The sequence below is a fragment of the Necator americanus genome, chromosome I (genome assembly GCF_031761385.1).
Source record: "Necator americanus strain Aroian chromosome I, whole genome shotgun sequence".
NCBI classification, from domain to species: domain Eukaryota; kingdom Metazoa; phylum Nematoda; class Chromadorea; order Rhabditida; family Ancylostomatidae; genus Necator; species Necator americanus.
The window spans coordinates 8,643,783-8,662,043 of NC_087371.1; the positions used below are offsets into that span (position 1 = coordinate 8,643,783).

An 18,261-nucleotide genomic window follows, 5' to 3' on the forward strand; every position below is an offset into this window, starting at 1 on the left:
GATCAGAGTTATTGAAAAAAAAAACTCGAATTCATTATGATATACAAAAAATTCAAAATTAGGGAATCAATACAAAAATGGGGTCTCGTGGGACCGCGTGGCTCTCGTCTGTTAATACTATAATATGATTGTTGAGTTATGTGCCTAAATATGTAAGGTCACTGTTTCGCGCCGAATGATCCTCGCTGACGCTGATGAAACCTATTTTAAGCTTAAGGAAGTGCATTGGACTAGCCGGATGCTCCGTCCATTAGCTAAGTAGCCGAGGATTCAGCTAAGCTATGAACCACAATCGCTGTTAACAGATTTGAAAGCAGAGAGAACACCGGAACCGAATTTTTACCGATTCAACCCCTCCCCGCGCGTACTATAAACAATAAGTTAAGAAATAAATTCTTCTACAACAACATACGCAACTTCTTTTGTTTCTGAGTGTACATGCTTTAGTGTTCTTAGGTGCTTAAGAGTAGTTATGAAATTGAAGTATTGCGGAAACCTGGTAGGAAATATAGAGTTCTGGATGTGAATTACGAATATGAGCGTAGTTCCACTCAATTTTCCCTAATCGTCCCAAAAAACGGCGTGGGAAACGACGCTCGTCCCTACGAGGCACGTGAAAACGCTCTACGCCTGTGCACGCGCCGCGTTCACTAGCGAGCGGTCAAAGATCAATGAGGTCTCCTCAACAGCCTATTCAAGTAAAGCCAGTGAGTGGGCCGATGAGGGGACCGGAACGAGTAGGAGGGGGCGTCCTAACGTACATCGTAGGAACAAACGCCGTTTTTTCAGGATGATTAGAGGGGATTGGGCGTGATCACGCTTGGATTCGTAATCCACAACCGGAACTCCATATTTTCCCACACGTAACCCCACTACGTGTGTTTCTTTGTACGCTGCCTTTAAATCAATGACACTGTTCGTAGTTGATACCATGGAAGAAAATAAAAACATCACGTACAAAAGTAGTTGAGGAATCGAAAACAAAACCGACACGATCACTTTTCGTGCTAGGACCTACGAACGCGATGGGTCAACTTCACAGAAATTCTGGTATTGGATAACCGAAGCGAGTCGTTAGATATTCTAGACAATATATGAATGGAACCATCCGTCTTCTTTTATAGAACTGCAGTTATTAATTAATGTAATAATTATAATGGTAATTAATTATCAAGTGTAGCTGTACTGGGTGTAGGTGTCTATTCCGTGTGTGGACTTCGTATCCATGCATAAAATACTCTGCGTTTCTTTATAGATTATAGCATCCGCTCCATATTGCACGCTGTTGTTCTCGCAGAAGAAGCAAAAATCCCTGTAATAATAGGATTCTGGGATCTGTAGACGAGGCGAATGGCGGTCATAAGGGGAATAATTTCCTTTTTTCGCTTTAATTTTATCCTTCAAGTTAAATGACGTACGTAAACGCTATGGACGCCATTCCAAACGTGATACATGCATTGAGTTATGAGATGAGGCGAGTTGAAAGTTTTCTCATCGAGTTCTCTTTGATTGTTTTTCCTAAGAAAATTCTCGATCGAATTTGTTCATTTTCGTAGAAAAAAAATGATGAAAAATGAACGAAATAGAGATGAAAAATGATGAAACATTCAGAGAATGTAGCATTAATAACGATATCCCGTTCCAAAATGGTTTTAATCACTAAAAAGTTGGCGCGTCATGGCAGTTGCTTCAAGGAAAACCGCAACCTCTATCAATCTAATCATCAATCCAAAGATTCTATTTTTTGAAAATATTGATTAGGAGGTGGATCCTAACAATTATTCTTTTTAGTTTTTCTTTTTTTAAATTTTACTTTGATTCTCTTGAAAAAGTACTCCTTGTTCATTCGAGAAACGTCAAAACATTTGAAAAATCACATTTCCAGGAAGAAATCTTCAGATTCCTACTGAATAACAAGTGAAATAGAATAAAGATCAGCTTTTGAAATGTTTCCAGAGTAGAAATAAAGGTAAACAAAGAATTTGTTGTTGTAAAGTGATGTTACGTGACTGTAACATAATTACGTACTTACAGTTCATTTTCATGTCGTGGCGGGTGTGGCGCAGTCGGTTAGTGGTCCGTTGTGGCCACACGGTCAATGGTTCGGGACCGCCCTAGTACCAACCACTCCTTTCATCACCCGGGGTCGATAAATTGGTACCAGACTTGTCTGAGAGGATAGAAACACTGACTTGATCATCGGCTGGCCCCCGCAAGTCATTGTATAGGCCAACACGCGTTCCAAAACCTCAACGATTACGAATTCCAGTAAAACGCGTTGGCACATCCCGAGTGGATTGATACGCCAGTGACTTTATCCTTTATCCTTTTTAAAATTATTCGAGTTTTTCGGAGATCACCAGAATAAAGTGTTCCTCATCCCGTAACGTTCAATTTTGTTCCGTTGTTGCGATCATCAAACATTTTTGAAGGTGAAAAACAACCGTTTTTTTTTTCGTGGAAACAATCGCCTTAACCCCGGTGATAAGGTCGCGCGGCTTATCTTGTCAATAAATGCGCTCGGCAGATATGATGTGTCGCTGTTTTGTGGCGTAGCCGTGGTGTCCATCCGAGAGCAGACTTCGTGTCGTCCGGAACTCAACCCTCCAACCATGCGTTCATTGTAGTATATTAAGTTAATTACGTGCTAAATTACGCAGGTCCGGAGCATCGTTCAATGGAAGTGAAGTCCTTGCTCCTGTTTTTTTTCTTATTCTCCTTTTTTTCTGTCCTTTCATTATGTATTTCACTATATTTCTTTTGTATTTCTCCTTGCCACATCCTTTTTTTGCCATTAAGCGAAATAAATAAAAATAAATTAATTAATACATAAATAAATGCATAAATAAATAAAAGTTTTGACACAGATTTAAACTGGATGTATGTTTTAATATTAATGTCATTTAAAATATAATACAATATCTAACATTATTGTTATTATTTAATAATATTTTATTGCAAATGTTGTGAATATTTAATAATAATTTGTGTTTTTATTTACTTTATTTTATAAGTTTATTTTTTCTCTCCTTTTTGCGACGCCATTGAGCGTGATGAACAAGTGAATAAATGAACAAACAAACGAACAAATAAATAAATAAATAATAAGTAAATAAATTAGTAAATCTTACAGAGCCTTGCCTTCTCGTGTCCTCACACTTCGCAGCCATTGTTCAGGCTAGTTAAAGGTTCCTTAACCTCATACTATTCTGGATTGAAGTGGAACGCGGTTGCGCATCCAAAGCGGACTAATTAACACCAGACACTTTATTGAAGATTTATATTCTATTTTACATTTATTTTTACAAATATTATTATTTATTTTAATTTATTCATTCACTTTTTACTTTTTTATTTGCGTTTATATGTTACACTCATTATTAACCATACCCTACCAACTCAGATACACGTAAATGAAGCATCTTTCTATATGTTAGCTCCGTTGTCCATGAAAAGAACATGCATCCATTTCTTATCATCATCGTGTTCTCTTCATCATTCTCTTCTTTCTTTCTACAATTCTGACAGTCGAGAGAAATAAACAAATGGAATAATAGAAGAATAGAAGGTAAAAATACATTTGAAAAATAAAATACAGTAAGAAAACGTCCATAGATACAGCAGGTCGCGCATTAACCACCTGAGTCATAGCAGTTCTTCTGTTCCACGGGTCCCCGCCACTAAGCAGACAGCGCCGCATTTGCGGCATCGTTCGGCAAAGCTGCGCTTTGCCGCCGACGCCTCCTATAGACGAGGTGTGAGTCTAATGAGGCGTACAAAGTGCACTTAAGATTTAGCAATGAAAAAAACCTACAAAAAACGCCTATGAGGTTCCTTCAATAGAAGCAGCACTTCCTCGTGCTCGTCGCCTCGTCTCTCCCTCTCCCTCTCTCTTCAGAACTTGATCATCAGGTATTGAGAGCGCTTGAGCGTAATGTTGTTGGAGAACTTTCACTCATTGTACGTCCTTGAATTCTCTGCATTAATGTCCTTATTGAAATTGTGTTTCCTCAGTAGTTTCATTTTAAATGAGTAAATAAACTTGTTGCGCGTTCTCCTGCGTTCCCTCGGGGATAGTTGAGATTTTTCGAAAGTGTAAAGAAATCCAATAAACATAAGACGACATCCTCCAGGCTACGAACCACCATTAGATCCCAAACTCTATCTATAAATTCTCCAAGGTTGAGATCTGCGGTTTTTTCACAACGAAAAATTGAAGGCCGAGAAATCAGAAAAGCTACAAGGGAAATTTTTTCTGCAAAATAGGTAACCTACCTAGGTTACTGGTTTATTTATTTTGAAAGAAATATTGCTAGTGGATGGAATTTTGTAATTTTTACATTACATTTACATTTTCATTAATTTTTTTTACATTTTTACATTTTTAATTTTTTTCTACAAATTTACATCCACTTATGTGCGCACCGATGACCGCAACGCATGTTGACTGGAATACGTAACTGGAGCATGGGTTCCTGAGTGGAATGGGTGAGCTGGGGGTGCGGGTGTCTGCACGTGGAAATCCTACGAGATGAAGCGCGAGGAAGAAACAGAAATATTATTAGCGCCTGTCTACAAAAAAAAAGAAGAAAAAAGCTCGAAGAAAGACATTTTTGTTCTATCGTTTCCTTCCCTTCACTACAGCTTTTGAGTACAATATTTGAAGTAATTTTTTAATTATCTAAATTATATCCTCAGTAGTTGCTTGCTTCTTTTTCGTATTCTTCGCCCAGTGCTAATTCGTTGACGCGATTTTCCTGATATTGCAACTGATCAGAGCCATTGTATATCGATTGTTGATTGTTATTGATCATTACTATTGACTATTATTATTAGTAATCAAGGATATTATCTGGTTCATGTTAGCATAGCATCAACGGGTGTTTATAGTATTCAACTAATCAATGTTTGAAGTAATCAAAGGCAACGTATCACGACACCGGTTGACGTAGTTGGGAAACCCTGGGGAAAATATAGACTACGAATGTGAAATTTGCTCCGTTCAATTCCTTCTAATTGCCCCGAGAAATGGCGTGGGAAACGGCGTTTGTCCCTACGAGGCACGAGAAGACGCGCCGCGCCCATGTCTCAACGATCGAAAATCGGTGAGGTCTGCTCACCAGCCTGCCCAGGTGAAACCAATGAATATTCTGCTGAGGGGGCGGGAGCGTGTGGAACGAATTTTATAAAATATTTGATCCAACAATTCGTAGACACTTATGTTTGTCTGAGCGACCGCGACGCGTCCGCGTCAACTCGGACATATTTTCAATCTCAACTTAGGGCGGATTAATACCAAACTAAGCAACTTTTTATTAATGGAACTATTCGAAGGTGAGGCTACAACTGAGACTTCCATACGGGGCATTTCGACTGAATTCTGTTAATTTCTAAACAAAAATATGTAAAATGGTTTTTTTTTTCGAATTTATGTGAGTTTTATTTCTATTTCACGAGCGATTTGCTTTATTTTGCCGAATGTGTGATGCAACCGCCGATAACGCAACAATTTTAATCCCGAATGGAATGTCATACCTTGTTGATTAACTCAATTTTTACTAGAAAAAAAAATAAAAACAATTGAAATTATCCAATCGTCGAAACTAAGCAAATTTTCTTCCTAGAAATTCCGGAGAATTAGACGTTTCACTTCTTCGCATTTAAAACCATCTTGTAAGCCTCACGTGCAGGACTTTAAGAATACTGTATAAAAGAATTGAAAAAAAATTCAACTTCATTGTTACTATTTTATTTATTTACTTTTTCCTTTTTTCGCTTTTTTCCTTTGGTACCTTAGTTTGTTTGCTTCGCACAGATCTCTCTTGTGAATCCTGCAACCAGGTTGTTTATTGTTTTTTTTTGTGGTAGTGACGCTTTTTTCTTATCTGAAAATATGTGGCAATCACAACGTCTATCAATCAATCAATCATTAAGATCAGGTAATGGTTCATCAGAGGATCAATACGTGGCTCATGCTAATGCTATGTAATAAATAAATAAATAAATAAACAAATAAATAAATAATAAGTTAGCTACGCGAATTATGACGAGGAGAAACGTTGGGGGAGATCTGAGTTGTCGGATTGTTTCCCTATGGAAAATACTGACTTAATACGGCTTAATACAGTTACGGCCACAGCAGGAGATTATTGTTCAGGCCGAGCACCCGTTCATAAACAAATGACATTTCTAAATTAATTTCAAACGTTTTATCGACCGCACCTAAACGCGATCGATTAACACGATGCCAAGCACGATTTTCCACGATTAGGCATGTGTGAAACCTAATTAGTTACAGGAATGACCTTTAATTTCATAAAGTCTGCGAAAATCTTCAGGATTATGTTGAGTTTTTTTTCTGGATCATGATTGTCTCATCTCATCAGCTTCCCCTTTTTGTGGAGATCTTTTCATTGATCGATTGTTTGATTTTCGATGTCTCCTGTTTCGCCAATCACTTTTTTTTCTTACTATTCTAAACCTATGAGGTCTACTTGTTTACAGCAGTAATCTTTAATTTTAAATACCCGAAAATTCCAGTTTAGATCTAATCAGGTTACGTTTTTTCCTCTCCTCGGACTTTGATTATCTTCTTTCGTTAATTTCGTGTTTTTAGCGAGGAATTTCCGATTTATTGATTGATACGTACGATCTTCCGTTGTCTTTTTATTGATTGACTGATTGATTGAAGACTAAACAAATCGACGTTTTTAAGGGCTCAATCGTAATCAATATGGGTCGGAAGAAGATCACATGGAAGAAACTGGATGGATTCGAGGTAAGAGATGGCCGTGTTGTTTCTAACTTTTTTCTCTCCTCGTCTACTTTGATCCATTGGATTGGATCCTTCGATCGTAATGTGGGTGGTGCTTGATCTCACAATGCAAAACACCAGTATCATGGATTTTATTCGTTTCGAATAGAATTGCTTGTTTTTGTGGATGATTTTATTTCTTCATACTTTTTTCTCTTTGTCTTTTTCTTTCAACGTCCAGTTGTATAATCGTTGGGATCTATGTGCTCCATGCACCCGCGGCAACCGATTTTCCCTTCCGAACACCATTTCCTCTTTCCCATCTACGCATTCCTCAGAACTATCCAATATTTCACAGAATGAATTTCTACATCGATCATATGGATCAAAAGGAGCCACTTTAGAGGAAAATATAGTTGGTGGTTGGGGCACTCAACCTCATAGATCCTCCAAGACGAATCCTTAACTTTAATGATGCCAACTGATTTAGTTCTTAGTGGTTCACTTCCAGAAATAAAAACGAGCCCTCCTCCACCAACTACACGTTACCCCAGGTTTATTTTTCATTGAAATCCTGCCACTTATTTCCCGCTTGTTTCCGGGAATTTCTTTTCTCCTAGAACTTCAGAAAAATTGTTCACGTGGTCAACAATCTCCAAGTCCTCTTCTCCTGAAACCTCGGGATTCTGAACTGGATTTATGTTTTCCTGTTTTGCTAAAGAGGTTTTAGTTTCTATGTTGAGGTTTCGATAACTTCGTCTTTCTCGAAGCCCTGAAAATGGTTCGAAGTCTTCGATCCTATGCTTATCCCATCAAACTCCTCCTCTCTCCTTGCAAGCCTCGAATCTTCTAAGTACACCACGCAAGTGCACCTCCTAAAAGGAGAACAAACCGACCAGTCTCACCGACTAACGGGGCCGGTGAACCACCGCGTTCTTGTAGAACGGCACCCTAGGCGGATGAGATCTTCAGTCTTCTTAAGGGCAGCGTATCAGGAAATTGACCTGATGTGAACACCTGATGAAAAACATAGAGTTTGGGGTGTAAATAATAAGTATGAGCACGGCACTACTCAATTCCCCTTAAGCATCGTGAAAAACGGCTTGGAAATGGCGTTTGTTCCTACGAGTTATGCTAGAACTCAACACTTTTTTACACGCTTTGGTCCCCTCGGCAATCTATTCATTGGTATTGCTTGAATGAGGTGACTTCATTGATCTCCCAGCGCTCGCTCGTGGACGCGATGCGTGCGTAAGGGTGGTGCGTTTTCACTTATCTCGCAGGAAAAAACGCCGTTTCCCACGCCACGGTTATCGGGACAACTAAGGGGAATTGAGTGGGGCCATGCTTAAATTCGTAATCTACGTGCCGAGCTCCATGTTTTCCACGGGATTTCCACACTACGTCATTTTCCATGGTACGCTGTCTCTAAGTATTAGTGTCTGTATGGTGTTAAGGAACTGCATGTGGAACAATCTTAGATTTCTCGGAATGTAACGAACTGCATAAAGCCATTGGGAGCAGATAAGCACCCATGGGTCTGTTATCCATAGATGTCTTCCGAACGGAAATCCAGTATGTTTCTAATGCCTTTCTAGCAGATAATTGTATTGATTCTTCTTTGATTATTGATTCTTTGGTTTAGTGTTGTTTATATTAGGAAACGGTTGTTCTATACATACCTCTCCGCAATCGTCTCTATTTTTAGCCACATCTCGAAATGTCTGGAAGAAATTTGTTTGCTTTTCTTTTGAATGACAGTTTTCTATTACAAGCAATTAATTGCCAAGAAGATTGTCATATTTCAGATATCATTTCTTATCTTCTGGACATTCCACTCTTTGCATCTTTCCTAAATATACATATCGGTCCGTAGATTTTTTCTAGAAGTTTCTCTAGAGATGGCGAAGGCGTTCGCAATTCTTGCTCTGAGAATGCTAAGCAATTTAATTGATAGTGGTGTCGAGTATTTTTCTTTAGAGTCAGTTAGCATCCCTGATTCCGACTCCTTCATCAAATCCATAAAAATTCTTCAAGTGGATACTTTTATTGGCAATGCAAAGCAGCAAGGTGGTGAAGGAAATATTATTGTTATTACCATTTAAATTTACTAAATAATAAAATACATTGATTTCCATCTATCACTATTTACCGGATTTACATAATTATAGATTACCGTGATTCATAAAAATACAGTCTAGTACTAATTTTTGCGAACGATTTGTTAAATGCTTCCGGAAACTATGGATGTGCGAGCGGAAGGCGGCAGACTTAATTGTGGTCATCGTAAAAATTGGTCATCCATCCTTCATTGAGCTGTATATTTTTACTTCTCTTAATGATTGCATAAGTTCGTGTTGGATCCAAAGATAAATTTCAACGGGTGGAATTCAAAAAAAAACTTGGGTAAAATGTAGCTGGCATTTATAGTGGTGTTTACTTTTTTTGAAAAATTTTTTGAACGTTTCGTAATTGCGACAGTGAGGTCTTCTGGGTAAAATGTAGTTGGGGGGAGCACTCAGTGGCTTTCCTATTTTCTCGAAGTTAATGATTAAATCAGTCAGGACCATAAGGTCTAAGCATTAGTCTTGGATGATCTATGACATGTAAGCTAAAGTTACTAAGAGACAAGTGGCCTCCCCTCCCCAAAAACGTTTTCCCTAAAAACTTTTATTAATAAGCAGGATTAAGGGATTTAGTCTCCATTGTTCCTTACAATTCTCAACCTCTCAGCAATCTCCTCATTTGTAATCCTTGAGTTTCCTTCCACTAAACTACTCAGGATATCGTCATCAACATTCAAGGACCGTCCAGAGCGTGGTTGATCTCTCGAAGTGAAGTCTCCATTCGGAAATGCGCCAATCCACTTTTTCAACTGTCAGAAGAACAGAAACATGATCCAAGTGAACGTCCGAAATGTTTCTCGTGCGGTCCCAACACTCACGCCTTTCCGAAATTCGTATAGCATTACATGTCGCAAATGCACTTTTTCTTCCTCCATACGGGAAAACTTCCTAAAGCACGGGTCGACTTTTCTGAACAATACTCGGCAATAAAGTGACACAAGGCAATAAAACATTTCCAAAAAAAAAGTTGACAGTAAAAAAAAAAGTAGAAGTACAAAAAAAAGTAAAAAAAAGTAGTTAGAATACCGGAGTTTGAGATACATTTCAATGCTATCCATGAAAATCGGCTACGAAATTATGCAGTCGTCCGATAATTCCAAGCTATTTTGTAAAACATTCCCCGCTAAACAAAAAACTACGTCAAGGGTGAGTGTTTGGGCGCGGTGTAGTGCAGTCGGTAAGAGGTTCTGCCGTTGCTTTACGATCTATTGATGGTTCGAGTCCGCTCCAGTACTAATCAGGCCCTTCATCTCTTAGGAGTCGATAAATTGTTACCAGACTTGTCTGAAAGGATAAAAACACCGACGTGATACATCACTCGGTGGCCATCGCTGGCTTCCGCAAGTTATTCTATAGGCTGGACCCGCGCTCAGTTTTAGTTTCAAATGATTCTGAATGGAGGTCGAACTACGAAGGCCGAAATCTCGTCGAAATCCCTGACGAATTGATTAACGCCAGACACTTTATCCTTTTATGGACCGTCTTCAAACTAGAACCTTTCATCATCTACGAGTCTCGGCTCGGCGCGAGTTCATGAGGAGCAGCCGAAGAAAAAAAACGTATTCAACGGCTCTTTATCGTCCTTGTAGCCCCTCTCCTTGTGGACGAAGGGCATAGAGGCTTTGCTCATTGTTGGTAAAATATCGCGGACATCCATACAGATTGATCTACGCTGTGCACTTTATCCTTTGTGGGGTGATTCAAGAAGGCATGTTTGTCGTATCTGAACATTTCATTCACTGCAACTGTCATTGTTTTTTTTTCTGGAATGGAGTGATTTTTTTAAAACAAGAAAAGGTGAATATAAGAGTAAAAGTTGAAGAGTTGAAATTGAATATTAGTAAAATTTCAATAATTATATTTGAATATTTATGCTTCAGGCTAATAGAGGTCCCATCTTAAAAACTCGTAGGCACATTAACAGAAAAGAATTTGCGGAATTGTTTCTGTTCATGCTGATCACGTAAGCCACGGATCCAGTGATTTTGCCAGTTGAATAGTCTCGAGGCTAAAATGTGTAGCATCCACGGTGAATGTCAGCTGTTCCACTTCTTTCTATGGATCTTCTTATCAGCGCTGCAAAAGAGGACAGAAGGGTGCGGCTGCTGCGCTTCTGTCTCTATCGTTGCTGTCAATGTCGATAAGCGGTCCCTATAAGTATTTGCGTTCTGTTGTTGAAGTTTCGAATTATTATCAGCAACGTCTCCGTGTCAAGAATTTGAAGCTTTCCATTTTTTTTTTGCACCGCTAAAATTGCTCGTTCTCATTTTTTTTTTGTTGTGACTTTGACATTTGCGACAAGATTCACGGCGGCCACCGTTGTGCCAGGAAAATTTTGCGTTTTGATGTCCCTCGGGACTGATTGACTTATTTGATTTTTTTTTTGAGAAGTCTGGGTGTGAATTTACTTAGGTGTGGTAATGCGACGTATCCCCAGGATAATTAGCAAATTCTGGAATCTTTTTAAAAACTGCGCTCTTCGCAGAATTTACATCCCTGTTTACTTACAGATTCCTGGATTCCGCAAGATTAAACATAAAAACTAAATCCAGACGGTGAGGTTCTAGGCTCCGCTCTAGGACCAGAATTATCTACAGTAGAATCACTCTGGTGAGCTTGTCACATCGCGTTTTCTTTTTAGAGACAACGTATCACGAAATTGGCGGAAACCCCGGGAATATTGAAGGATTATTAATTTAGGATTATTAATGGAAGAGTTTGGATTGTAGATTATGGAAGCGAGAGTGGCTCGCTCATTTTCCCATAATCGCCGTAAAAGACGACTTTTTTCCCCATGAAATTACTTGCAACGTTCCACCGATGTGCACGCGCCGCGTCCACGTGCGAGCAGTCGAGAATCAATGAGGTCTCCTCAGCAGCGTATTCAACTGGGAACCAACGAATAGACTGCTGAGGGGACCGAAGCTTATCACGAAAGTGACACATAGTACTACGGAAGCTCCACAGAAAACGTAGAGTTCGTGTACAAGAGGTGTGCTCTAGCGTTCTAACGTACGTTGTAGGGATTAGAGTTTTTCTCACGCTTTTTTTCACGATGATCAGAAACGAATGAATGGAGCTACGTTCGTTTCCGTAATCTGAGACCGGAACTCTACGTTTTCCATGGGGTTTCCATGGTACTACGTGAGTTTCGTGATAAAAAAAATCTTTTAAAATCGCGGCATCCTCTCGCCTGAAAGGCTGCCAGGAGCAACTTGGTGCCGCGCAGCGGCGTCTCTCCACTTCATTACCTGAGTTTGGTGTTCTTCTTGACGTGATTTTTGGATTTGGACAAATTTTCCCGTTAGTCATTTTTTCTTCTTTTTTGTGCTCGAACGATGCAACAAAGAAACTGAAATGATATATCGGAAACCTATGGTAGAATAAAAAAAATATAGAAAGGACATAAAAATAAGAACTGCGTCTCAGTTGAACTCTTCATTTTTGGTTGATCGGGTTCAGTTCCACATTCATTTTATTTGGTAAGGTAGAATTTTTTCGTCAAGCAGATATTGTTTTACAAACGACCAATAATAAATAGTAAACAAAGTTTTGAGTGGGTGTATTCTTTGAACATTTTCTTGAATTATCAGTTTTTGTTTGCAACCTACCACCTGATTACGTGAAGGTCTTCGTTTTCTTCATCCATCATCTATTCCAATGATTTATTTTCTTTCTGAGTTCTTAGTTGTCAGTTGCAAGGACGTTTCGTCAAATTTTTGTATTTTTGTTATCTCAGTCCTATCTAAGGTCACTTTTCATGCACGTATCACGTAGTTTTCAGCTAGTTCTGTGCAATTTCTCCTATATGTAACCGCACCCATTCGCTATATGGCTACGTTTCGTGGCGTATCTTCCGTGCAGTCGTTTTTTTTAAAGTGCGGTCAACCAGTGTCTTTTATCTTTGAACTATTATTTCCATGATTTTTCCTCGGAATTAAATCCTCTTTGCAAATATTAATATGTTATCGGAACGTGCCGTGTTCGACTTGCAATGAGTTTATTGTAAACGGGTCATTAATCAAATATTCTTGGGGACTCACTTACTTTTGGATCTAAATATTTGAATGTATTTGTCTGGAATCAAATCAGAAAAATTCCCGGAGGCTCAAACTTTCCCGTTAAAGATAGGGCCAAGAAAAGGAACAATTATCAATGTTAGAGCCTGACTATGAGTATTTGAATATATTCATTCGAAAAACTAGGACGATGCGTGCATTCAATCGAATTCGAATATTCGAACCGTTAAAATATTCTTAGCCCAACAGCAGAAATTAAACTCTCGGGATTTTTTCTCTGGACTCAAAAATATATTAGTGTAAAATTCTTGAAAAATGCTTAGAGATCGGGATCTTAAGGAGCCTTTTTTTTCAAACACGAGTGTTCCCGTATAATTTTGAGATATTTATCGTCGTTATTCATGTTGATCTCTGAATCCCGGAATTCCAAAAAAAAAAAACGTTTAAAAAAGCAACCAAAAAACCCAAACCTGCGGGGGAAGCTCAAGAGCAGCAGTGGTCGAGTTACTGTATTTTGTATAATTTGTATATCTAATTAATAATTAGCTGATTAAATTAATTATGGAACTTTCCGAAACTGACTATTACTTTCACAACAATACCTGTTTTTCCTGTGTGTTCTGGAACACCATTGATAACTTTCACGGCTTGGATCCTAAATGGATTGACAGCGTTTAATGAAAATTACAAATTATGAAAATATTACAAAAATAAATGAATACACATGTGAATAATGTACTGTAATAATGATGTTAAAAAAAGAATTTTATCTAGGTGCTCTTAAAAGGAAGCGGAACCTCTAACCGCTACACGACACCCGCCTCCTAGGTGCACTTAATCAGTTTTAATGTCTTCCATGTGTTGTGGTCATAAACATTCTCCCGTCGAGATCACCGTGCCTAAAAATCTTTTCCAATCTTTAATATTTTTAAAATTCAATTTTCAATTTGAACTTTCTTCCACCCTACGGGGCGGATGATGACGTTCCATTATCACGCGGTGTCGTTAATCCTTGTCATAAAATCACCACCTTATCTTGCTGATGCCGCCTGAGCTGACGGAAGAGCTGAAGCTGCTCTGGGCGGCTGTTTATGGCCGGATTGACGTCAACGCACAGTGAGCTGATTAGGTCATTTGATCACTTGCAATCGCTGCATCATTGTTCTAAACAATCGCTACTGTTGAGCTATGTATGTATTCGACTCGAATTCATTCGAATATGCTCGAATATTGAGCATTCGAATGTTCGAGAACAGCAAACGTTGACCCATTCGACGAAATCATTCGAACATTCGACTGCGCGTTTGAATGTTCTAAAATAACAGTACAAAGCTGACCCATTCAACGAAATCGTTCCGGTATACGCGAATATTGAGCATTCGAATGTTCGAATATAAGTGGAAGAAAGTTGACCTATCCGAAGAATTCATTCGAATATTCGACTGCGCGTCACGAAACTCGCGAACTCTTATTATTTCTTATAGAGAGAAATAATAAGAGTTTAAAATAATAATGGAATTTAATTGTGTAGTACGTTTTGAGCAGAACCAAGATTGTTATTGACTTTTATTCTGGCTAACATTTCGGCATCGTCGCCTTCTTCAGAGCCTGGAAAATCCAAGAATTAGTCCGATATTCAGTGGTAAAAGACTTGTACTGGGTGGTCTAGTTATGTTCGACATAGATACATACTGTTTGAATTGAACAAATATTCGATGAATCCCTTCGAATATTTGGATATTGATTTTCATGATTTTGCGAGGGGCCTGAACGAAACAATGATTCTTTTTTGTCCCTATGGTTTCCTACATGGATGCTGAAATCTCCGTTTTGATCGAATTTTTTCGAGTATTCGAACCGGATTCGTACGAAACGCAATCTAGGCTATAAGTTATTAGTTAGATATAATTTGTAAATTTGTTGTACTTTGATGCATTGCGCGCAGAACGTGGTTCCGTGGTCGAATGCAGATTCCTCCACGAATTTCTTCGACGTCCGGTGATTTGTGATTCTCCAGCAGCCTGTGACCGTTACAGTACAACGCGCTCGCTACTAGTGCGCAAGAAAAAACCCTGGAATAACAACGAAGCGTTTTTTTTCCACACTCCGGAAATGTTAAACATCGATCGATATTGATAAGTTAAGGTTCCCATTTAGTTTCAAACAATTTTTCTCGTTTTATTCGATTCTATAATGAAAAAAAAATAAAGTGTGACGCTCATCTGCTGACTGGAAGAATGCTTGAAAAAGTTTTAGCATTGCAGCGGAGATGTGAAGAGCCTGTTTCCATTTTCCCCTTTTTCGTAACTTTTGATTTTTCTCGTTAGAACATTTTCTCTTCGCAGAAAACCCACCATCTTTTTATTTCTTTTTTTATCTGCAAATTCATCTGTAAATTTTTATATTTTTATCAGTAAATTTTCTACACTTATGTTATAGTAAATAAGCGAAGGCAAAGAATTTTTCCATCGTTAGTGTAGTAGTAGATTCCATTTTTATACAATTATACTAATTTTTTTATAATTGATTAACACAAATTTTTCTAAAATGAAAAAGATTATTGAGAACGTGTAATTCTACGAGTCTCCTCAATATTTGTTTGAGTAAGTGGATAATTAGAACAAAATAAACCGTGGAAACAAAACAACAAATAAAGAAAACAACAGGACATAAACATAAACAAAGAAAATACGAAGTTTTAATCCAAACGACATTTTAATACGAATATACGAAGAATACGAATACGAATTTTCTTCGGAACAAAGTTCCGAACCCGGTGCGTACCGTTGCTCTGAGAATGTAACTTTTCGGCTAGCTACGTAGAGTTCTTATTCTCAGATTTCCCATCCTACCGTATTTCTTCTCAAGAACCCCAAGAATGTCTTTGACTTCGAATCGGACGTTTCCAATCAGTGTATCTCGGTGTTCCTTGATTTATTGCGCTTTTAGTGATGGATCGATGCAGTTACTCGAAACTCGAATAGTTTCCCTCTTTCGATCTTAAATTTTTTCACGCAATAAACGGTTGAGGATCTCGTTTCGATGAACTTTGGTCGAATTTCATCGGTCTCAGGTGCATGTGCGGATGACTCATATAAACACAGAGCGGGAACAGTTGCGGCTGAATTGCGAGAATCTCCCAAATTGAAGGATTGGTTTACACTTTCCTCAACTCGTCGGAAACGACACATCTTCTAAGAGTTAGATTTGTCGCCTTCCGTGTTGTTGATCTTAACTAAATGATTTAGTTTCGCCGTCGTTCTCGTCCCTTATCCTTGGTTAGACATTTAATCCAGTGTTATCTTCTGCTGATCTGAACTTTTTCTGATTGCCGGAAAATCGCCCCGAATCGCAAAATCGATCGAACAGTTATTTGTTCTAAAAGTGATCAACTGATGCGCTCATTTATTTAATTCTCTAATTGTTCATTTGTTTATAATTTGTTTACGTACTTGTTTGTTTATCTTCGATGAACATAAACAAGGGGAAACTATAACAATTGCGCCGCCGATCTGTGACACAAGCCGTCAACATTTCTCGTTAAGGAATGAATTTTGAAAATGGTTTTCTCTTCGAAAATTCTCAAATTTCGACTTAATCGGATCTGAATTACTTCAAGGGGACGAAAATTGAATTAAGTGAAACTATCTTTAAAGGGGAAGAAAAAATAAATTAAGAAAAATAAACAGATCCTTCGGTGAGGATGCGGTAGCCAGATTTGGTAGTTCTACAATACAAGTTCATTACGACGCAACAAAAGATAATCTCCTTTTTTTCTTCCAGTACATTGTTGTATTTTATTAGTTCAAAAGTTTTTTCAAATGTTTTCTCATTAAAATGCTATCGAATGTTTCATCATCATTTATTTTTATTTTTATATCTATTTATGCACATTTCTCATGCAAACTAATGCAGAATCGAAAATCAGAAGTTGTTGGATTCATCTTTTTATGGTTTTGCCGTTGTAATAAGAGCGGATGCCCAAATCATGGTCGCATTTGGGATTTTTTTCCCTTCTCTTCCATATCCTCAGTTCGTTGATCCCAAAAATGTCCCGAGAGTGCCGTTTATTAATAGCCGCGTTATACTTTTTTCTCTTCGAAACTATACCTGGAGTTTACGAGTTTCTTTGCAACAGTGGCGTCTATTGTCAGCTTCGTGTCATGTGTTGTCATCTGATTGATCGTCGAGATTGACACACGTTGGAACGATTGGTTTCATCTATTGGAACAGAGCAGATTTTTCTGTTCTTGATGAATTATTCGAGTTCTGGGATGAATTGTTCGCTTTCTTTTAGACACTTCACGTTCATTTTTCAATCCCTTGTTCGAAATCCATTCGATGATAAATGTGATCGAACGCTTTTCGCATCTCGCCTTGTTCGGGTCTTGAAGGGAATTTTTCTTTAGTTCTTTGATTCTAAACTTATGCAATGATATTCGGTGCAATTGCAGTTGACCCCTGAGGCGCTGTGTTTTCCGGATGACTCACACCACACAACGGACAAATGTCATGTCTTATGTGCGAACTCACGCCGATCGCAGCTACACACTCTTCGGTCTTTTTTTCTGAATTTGAAAATTCGCCAGAACTCGAGAATGAGTTCGTGCTGCTTCGTGAGAACGTGCTATTAGAACTTCTAAGTGGTTCTCATGTATAGAGGGAAATTTGGTGTAGTTGTGGGTCCTTGGTATTGTTGTCGAAACTTCACTCGAAAAATGTGAAATTAGTGTATTTTTTGATATTACATTATAGATAAGTGGTGCTTTGGTTATTGACAGCTGATTATTCAATGTCGGCTGTGGCGCAGTCGGTTAGAGATCCGTTGTAGCCGCACTGTCAAGGGTTCGAAACCGCCCTAGTGCAGACCAAATCTTTCATCCCTCCGCGGTCGATAAATTGGTACCAGGTTTGTCTGGGAGCATAAAAACACTGACTGGATTGTCGGTTGGTCCCCGCAAGGTCATTGTATAGGCCAACACGCGTTCCAAAAACCTCAAAAATTAATGAATTCCAGTAGAACGCTTTGGGGCATCCCAAGTGATTTGATGATTTGATGTGAATTTACTATTTATCTTTTGAAGAGGTGGAAAAAAAATATAAATTACATGTGAATAAAAATATCACCTGTATTACCTGTGCTCCAACTGTTTCTTGGCTTGGTCGAGCGGGCACCACCACCACTTCTATTTATCTCGAGATTGCCCAACGGCTTCTCTTTACGCGAGGGACTCGAAGAACTTCCTTCAAAGGACTTCGTGAGGACGTGACCATTGGGTCGGCGGTTTTCCTACGGTGCTTTTGATATCGAGTGACATTCAGTCACTCACAGCTCGATCCAAAGATTGTCGTTGGAACACAT

General features: G+C 38.6%; 1 protein-coding gene across 1 annotated transcript; it reads left to right on the forward strand.

Moving 5' to 3' along the window:
* Window positions 1–5,893: 5,893 nt before the first annotated feature.
* RB195_004901 (uncharacterized protein) lies at window positions 5,894–8,859 on the forward strand (the record flags this gene model as incomplete). The annotated part of the gene is made up of 3 exons (XM_064177119.1): window positions 5,894–5,939; window positions 6,716–6,778; window positions 8,735–8,859. 3 exons carry the CDS (start codon window positions 5,894–5,896, stop codon window positions 8,857–8,859), a joined length of 234 nt encoding a protein of 77 aa, XP_064034244.1.
* Between the last annotated feature and the right edge of the window lie 9,402 nt (window positions 8,860–18,261).